This window comes from Gordionus sp. m RMFG-2023, chromosome 1 (assembly GCF_954871325.1).
Source record: "Gordionus sp. m RMFG-2023 chromosome 1, tfGorSpeb1-WG-v2, whole genome shotgun sequence".
NCBI lineage: Eukaryota > Metazoa > Nematomorpha > Gordioida > Chordodea > Parachordodidae > Gordionus > Gordionus sp. m RMFG-2023.
Genome location: NC_088775.1, coordinates 48,067,613 through 48,074,950, shown reverse-complemented (window position 1 = coordinate 48,074,950; position 7,338 = coordinate 48,067,613). Strand labels below are relative to the sequence as shown.

The following is a 7,338-nucleotide window of genomic DNA, read 5'->3' as shown; positions in this document are numbered from 1 at the left end:
AAAAAAAATTAAAATATGAGTAAATCTGATATTTACAGGAATATTAAGTATAAATCTCTACGATAAAAATTTTATTAATGGAGTTCCTAGTAGGAAAAGAGATTAACATATTCCCATTAATCATTAGAAATCTAAAAAAAAATTAAATATGAGTAAATCTGATATTTATAGGAATAATAAGTATAAATCTCTACGATAAAAATTTTATTAATGGAGTTCCTAGTAGGAAAAGAGATTAACATATTCCCATTAATCATTAGAAATCTAAAAAAAATTAAAATATGAGTAAATCTGATATTTATAGAAATAATAAGTAAAAATCTCAACGATAAAAATTTTATTAATGAAGTTCCTAGTAGGAAAAGAGATCAACATATTCCCATTAATCATTCGAAATCTAGAAAAAAATTAAAATATGAGTAAATCTGATATTTATAGGAATAATAAATATAAATCTACGATTAAAATTTTATTAATGGAGTTCCTAGTAGGAAAAGAGATCAACATATTCCCATTAATCATTAGAAATCTAAAAAAAAATTAAAATATGAGTAAATCTGATATTTATAGGAATAATAAGTATAAATCTCTACGATAAAAATTTTATTAATGGAGTTCCTAGTAGGAAAAGAGATTAACATATTCCCATTAATCATTAGAAATCTAAAAAAAAATTAAAATATGAGTAAATCTGATATTTATAGGAATAATAAGTATTTATCTCAACGATAAAAATTTTATTAATGTAGTTCCTAGTAGGAAAAGAGATTAACATATTCCATTCATTAGAAATCTTAAAATAAAATTAAAATATGAGCAAATCTGATATTTATAGAAATAATAAGTATAAATCTCAACGATAAAAATTTTTTTAATGGAGTTCCTAGTAGGAAAAGATATTAACATATTCCCATTAATCATTCGAAATCTAGAAAAAAATTAAAATATGAGTAAATCTGATATTTATAGGAATAATAAATATAAATCTACGATTAAAATTTTATTAATGGAGTTCCTAGTTGGAAAAGAGATCAACATATTCCCATTAATCATTAGAAATCTTGAAAAAAAATTTAATTATGAGTAAATCTTATATTTATAGGAATAATAAGTATAAATCTACGATTAAAATTTTTATTAATGGAGTTCCTAGTAGGAAAAGAGATCAACATATTCCCATTAATCATTAGAAATCTAAAAAAAAATTAAAATATGAGTAAATCTGATATTTATAGGAATAATAAGTATAAATCTCTACGATAAAAATTTTATTAATGGAGTTCCTAGTAGGAAAAGAGATTAACATATTCCCATTAATCATTAGAAATCTAAAAAAAAATTAAAATATGAGTAAATCTGATATTTATAGGAATAATAAGTATTTATCTCAACGATAAAAATTTTATTAATGGAGTTCCTAGTAGGAAAAGAGATTAACATATTCCCATTAATCATTAGAAATCTAAAAAAAAATTAAAATATGAGTAAATCTGATATTTATAGGAATAATAAGTATAAATCTCTACGATAAAAATTTTATTAATGGAGTTCCTAGTAGGAAAAGAGATTAACATATTCCCATTAATCATTAGAAATCTAAAAAAAAATTAAAATATGAGTAAATCTGATATTTATAGGAATAATAAGTATTTATCTCAACGATAAAAATTTTATTAATGGAGTTCCTAGTAGGAAAAGAGATTAACATATTCCCATTAATCATTAGAAATCTAAAAAAAATTAAAATATGAGTAAATCTGATATTTATAGGAATAATAAGTATAAATCTCTACGATAAAAATTTTATTAATGGAGTTCCTAGTAGGAAAAGAGATCCAAGCAGCCGTTTTTCGGGACATTCACATAAAATATATTTTTAATTGTAAAACTAAAATCGTTTTTTTTAAATAAAATTTTATCTTCTTTCCATTCTTATATATTAAAGATCGTTGGTTTTTTTAATAAATCAAGATGTTATTTTATTTTGAAAAATAGTTGCCGACTTTGTATTTATATAAACTAATTATAGAAAATAATAGGCAGATAATTAGGTCAATTCAAGGCCCGCAAAAAATTTTATTTTAGCACTTTTTATACTTCTACCGCAATTTTCATATTTCTCCCACATAATAACAAATTTCTCCCGCAATTTGAAAATTTCGACCTGGCAACCCTGATCATGATTGATTATTATCATTGTTACGATATCTACAATTGCATACTTGATTTCTTCCTTGATTTCCAATAATATGATTATTGTTATGTCTTTGAATAAATCTTGAATCGTTATCATGTTTGTTATATCTGTAATTATAATCATTGTTAAATCTATGGTTATTATAGTTATTGTTATTATTACTAGTTCTATTATCAAATCTTGAAAAATTATTGTACGATCCTGGGTAGTTTGCCCTGACGTTGTTGTAATAACTAGCATTATAGTTCTGATATCTAGGGTTGTAATTATTTCCTTGATAATTATTACTTTGAAAGTCATGGCCTCTTGTTGTCCATCGTTGTCTGTTATCGTAATTAGATTGTAAATTTTGTCTCGTGGTGGTCTCCATATCTCACCACTTGCTTGTTTTCTTCTGTTTTCCTACCTCTTTGCCTTTCTAAATGTTTCACGGTTGTTATATCTTTGTTTTTTCGTTTAAAGAAATAATTTCAACTTTAGCAATTATATTTTCTTTTAATTCTAACTCAAATTCTTAAAGTAAGAAACTGCTAATATTTTCTTTTAACGTAATTTTCTGCCCAATATTTTTGCTGATTGACGAAATTTTAATTTTTTAATAACTCTACTATCATCTAGCAAACACATATTTTTAAAATGCATATAAAATGCATAATCTACTTACCCAATTGATGTAACTTTCATTTTTACTTTGTAAAGCTGCATTAAATAATAATAAGTTCTAACTTGTAGATTTCCTCGGGTGTAATAACCTAAATTTTTCAATCAATATCGATGGATTGATGAAGTCGGTAGATGAACATAACGATTTGAGTTTGATATATTCGTGTTGTAGTCTTTGTGAAGAATCCAGATTTTTCGATGTCTGATATCTGAGTATCCTTGAATATGTCTTCGAATCTACTTAAAAAAAATCGTATTGCCTGAGTATATCGGAAATTCAATATTTATATTAACATTTATAGGGAACCTGTTTCATATTTATTTATTAATTTATGATTTCATTGAGTATATAGCGGACTGCCACCATGTTGTTTTCAGAAGATTGGAAATAATATTCAGAGGAAGATAAACATCAAATTAATTTTAATAAAGAATAAAATTTATTTTTCACTAAAGATATAATAATCAAATTTAATCTTTTTATAATGAAATTTGTAACTAATATAATGTCATTCACAATTAGTATTAGTGTAGTCCGAAAAAAGAAATACAATTTAAATTGTTTTGTTATTATCAAAACAAAACAAGTAGTTTAAAGGAGAATAAAAAAAACAATTAAAACTACTAAACACATGATGAATTCAATTTGTAGTGGGGAGAACTGAAATGTATTAATATAAATATAAACTGTTCAATTAATTTGGTTTTCTAAAATGTATAAATAGGTTTTAGGAGGGGTTTGCATTTAGTGAATATCCTGTCATATAGATGCTGATAATGATTACTCTTTTGGTTTTCAATTATATTTATATAAATGACATAATTTAATAATTATATATTATTCGTATTATATCCTATATTTTTTAGTGTTTTAAAAATAATCTTATTTAGCAAAAAATCCAAGTGTGTATTTTTAATAAGATACATGTGTTATTGGAGTCATTCTTTTTATGTAAAATTGTGGAGTCATTCTTATTATTTAACTATATTAATGTATTGCTTTATTATATATATATAGGCGGTTTTATACTTCCTTTATTAGAATATTTCATATAGTTTATAAATAAAAATATAAGACGTTAAAAACCGATTATAATTTTAAAATAAAAATTATTTGTAAAAAAAATAATAATAATTGAAAACAAAAATAAAAATAGTTATAAAAAAATTAATTTAAAAAAAAATGAATTCAAAAAAAATGAATTGATTATTTACAATTTTCGCTTCCCTTTTATAGGGAAGCAATAATCATCACAAATAAATAATTAAATCCCATCATAATAATGACTTTACAATAATTCACTTTTATAAATCTAAAAATAAAATGTTAACGCGATTAAACTAAAACGTAAAATTATAAAAATAACAATGACTCACCAATTTAACTAAAACATAAAATTATAAAAATATAAATGACTCATCAAACGCAATACATACTAACTTTACCAAAAATCAAATTTTACAAATCACTCTCCCAATTATGACACCTCCCCCCTATAACCAATCCTTGAGACCCCAATCCCTTTGATCACCCCTAGGAATTCTTCTATTATTGTTGTAAGTGGACACCTTTGACCATCGATTATTCGAACATATGTCCATAATTATTATTCCTCCATCTTCTTCTTCTAAGAGTAACTACAACCTAAAATCCTTTTAATTTATTTCATTACTAAAAAAAAATTTCGGACTCCTACTTTTGCACACAAGCTGAAAAGACTCCACCACTCTAATAATACGCTGCAAATACTCATCCACCTCTAACCTTTGATGGTTCTGCTCTAGAGTAACCCCTGTTATTTTTACATCATGGTATAATAAAACACTCCCCAATTTCTGAAAAACTATCGCCCTCGTCCGTTGAAACATAGGTGCCGATACGCTCAACCCAAACGGCAACCTTCTAACAGCAAATAAGCCCCTTTGGCGTTGTTATAGTCAACAACCCCTGCCTCTCATTTTTTACCCGTAATTGCAAATACGCGTTCGAAAAATCCACTTTCGAAAAATATCTGCTTCCTTTTAAACTGGCCAATATCTCCTCTATCCTGGGTAACGGATACTTCACCTCCACCACACATGGATTCAACGTTACCCGGAAATCCGCATATAACCTCACACTCACATTGGCCTTCTTTACGTGTACCAAAGGCGTCGCCCATTCGCTGTATTCAACCGGACTCACGTTACCCTCCTTTACCCAACGATCCAACTCCTTCCCTACCTCCTGCCTCCATTCAAAAGGTACTCTACGAACAGCACAAAATTTTGGTACGCATCCATCCTTCATCCGAATCTCCACTTCATAATCCTTTAGGCAACCCAACTCTTCCCCAAAGATTTCTCCATACCTCTCCACTAACTTCTCCACCTCCTTTTGGACATCTTTTACTCCCACGAATTTTCCACAACTCCCTGTTCTACAAAATTCTCACTCCTCTCACTAACCAGCGGCCTCAATACTCCATATCTACTGTCTTGGATATTTGCTATTTCTCCATCTACATAATCGGACCTCTCCTCAACATATATTCCCTCCTATTTCCTTCGCTTTCCCCCCAAAACACGGATCTTCCCTCGTCTACTTCAATATTATCTCGGCCCTCCATCCATTCCAAATTTCCTCCGTACATTCTCTCCTCCTCCTCCTCTCGGACCATATTTATCAAGTCTTCCCAAATATCTTCTTCGATCGCCACAAATACTCCCCATCGCGCAAATACTCCCCAAAATCCATACTCCGGCCCACACTTGTAATCCAATCCCATCCCATCACCGGCTCAACGTCTTGGTTAATTATCCATAAGTCCAACATTTTACACCCTTATCTCCCTACATCCCCAATATGCACTCTTCCCATCATCTCCATCTCCGATCCATCAAACTGCCTCACTTGCATAACGTCTCTAATTATTTTACTACCCGGCCAAAGTCTTCTAAAATCCTCATATCCTATCACCGAAATAGCTGCTATGGTATCAAATAACATAGATACCATCTTCCCGTTGATATTGAACCATACCCTCGGACTCGGCAGATACGATAACTCCCTTTGAACCTCCTGCTGCAACATTTTAACTCTCAACTCTTTCTTGCCTCCTCTTAACGCCACGGTCATCATTTTACTCTCTTTCCCATCATATAGTCAATCTCTATCACAATTTCTGGCCCAATGTCCCCTTTCTCGGCACTTGAAACAGGTCATCTCCTCTTCAATATCCTTTCCTCCTTTTCCAGCTATCTCCGTCATACTCCTCATATTCACGGCCCCCGAAGTCTCTCCTCTCTGTGGAAAACCTGCCCTTGTTTCTACCTTTCCCACTCGGCAATCTTTTAACACATGTCCAAATCTTCCACAACCCGCGCAACGTATTCTCTCTGCTCTGCCCGGACAAAATGTCGAAATATGTCCCATCTCCCCACACGCAAAACATTTGACATCTCTACAATTCACCGCAATATGACCCATCTCCTCACATTTGTAACATCTACCATTCCGACCTCTCTGTCCCCCACTGCTGAACGGCCTCGGCATGTCCTGACGTCCACGGTAAACGTCCAAATGTCTGTCATCTATCCTCTCGTTCTTTAACCGGTCAATTTCTTCATTATTGACCCACTTCATTATTTCTTGAACCGGTAACCACCCCAATCTATCATCCTCTCCATTATGCCCTTCTACCAACAACGATTGCCCACGAATCCTAATACTTATCTCTCTTCGCATTCTCCTTCCAAAATATAAACTACACAACCATATCATCAACACTACCACCTCTCCCAGTACATTATATTGCAACTCCACATACTTCGTAATTTTAAAACTCTTCATTAAATATTTACGTATTTAAATTTTTCCTAAACTATTTCCCAAGTAACTCAATCTAGCAATACAATATTTTATAAAATATTCACAAAAAATTAATAATTAATTTCAACAAAAATATCTTAACTACTTGTAACGTCAGACAATAAGATAAAATCAATAAGGTAAAAACTCCAATAATACACATATACATTTATCAATTTCAAAAAAAAATTCCGCGAATTTTTAAACTCTTCCGTGTATCCACGTCTTTTGAAAAAAATCGGCATTGACGTTTTTTGAAAAAAATCAGCAGCACTTCTGTGTAACTTGCCTTCTAATAAACTTTTTCGGATTTTCTTCTAATAGATTTATATAGGCAAAAATTTGGACACCACTTCCGTGTACTCTACCTTTTTAGTATCACTATGCCACAAAGATTCTTTTATATATCACTGAGCCCCCTTTTTTTATACCACTAATCCGATTCTTTTATATACCACTGAGCCCCCTTTTTTTTATACCACTAATCCACAAAGACCACTAAGCCACAAAGATCACTAAGCCACAAAGACCACTAAGCCACAAAGATAATTAAGCCACAAAGACCACTAAGCCACAAAGATCACTAAGCCACAAAGATCACTAAGCCACAAATATTTTATATACCACT

The 7,338-nt window shown here is 30.1% G+C and overlaps 2 protein-coding genes across 2 annotated transcripts; both read right to left on the bottom strand.

Moving 5' to 3' along the window:
• Window positions 1-2,177: 2,177 nt before the first annotated feature.
• Window positions 2,178-2,567, bottom strand: LOC135926626 (uncharacterized protein DDB_G0280315-like). The gene has a single exon (XM_065462556.1). The coding sequence runs from the start codon at window positions 2,565-2,567 to the stop codon at window positions 2,178-2,180; it is 390 nt and encodes a 129-aa protein (XP_065318628.1).
• Window positions 2,568-6,005: 3,438 nt separating this feature from the next.
• Window positions 6,006-6,587, bottom strand: LOC135926616 (DNA-binding protein HEXBP-like). The gene has a single exon (XM_065462544.1). The coding sequence runs from the start codon at window positions 6,585-6,587 to the stop codon at window positions 6,006-6,008; it is 582 nt and encodes a 193-aa protein (XP_065318616.1).
• Window positions 6,588-7,338: the final 751 nt, after the last annotated feature.

Bases quoted from the DNA above. Each gene is read 5' to 3' on its own strand.
- LOC135926626 (XM_065462556.1), bottom strand. From the start codon at position 2,567: ATGGAGACCACCACGAGACAAAATTTACAATCTAATTACGATAACAGA.
- LOC135926616 (XM_065462544.1), bottom strand. From the start codon at position 6,587: ATGCGAAGAGAGATAAGTATTAGGATTCGTGGGCAATCGTTGTTGGTA.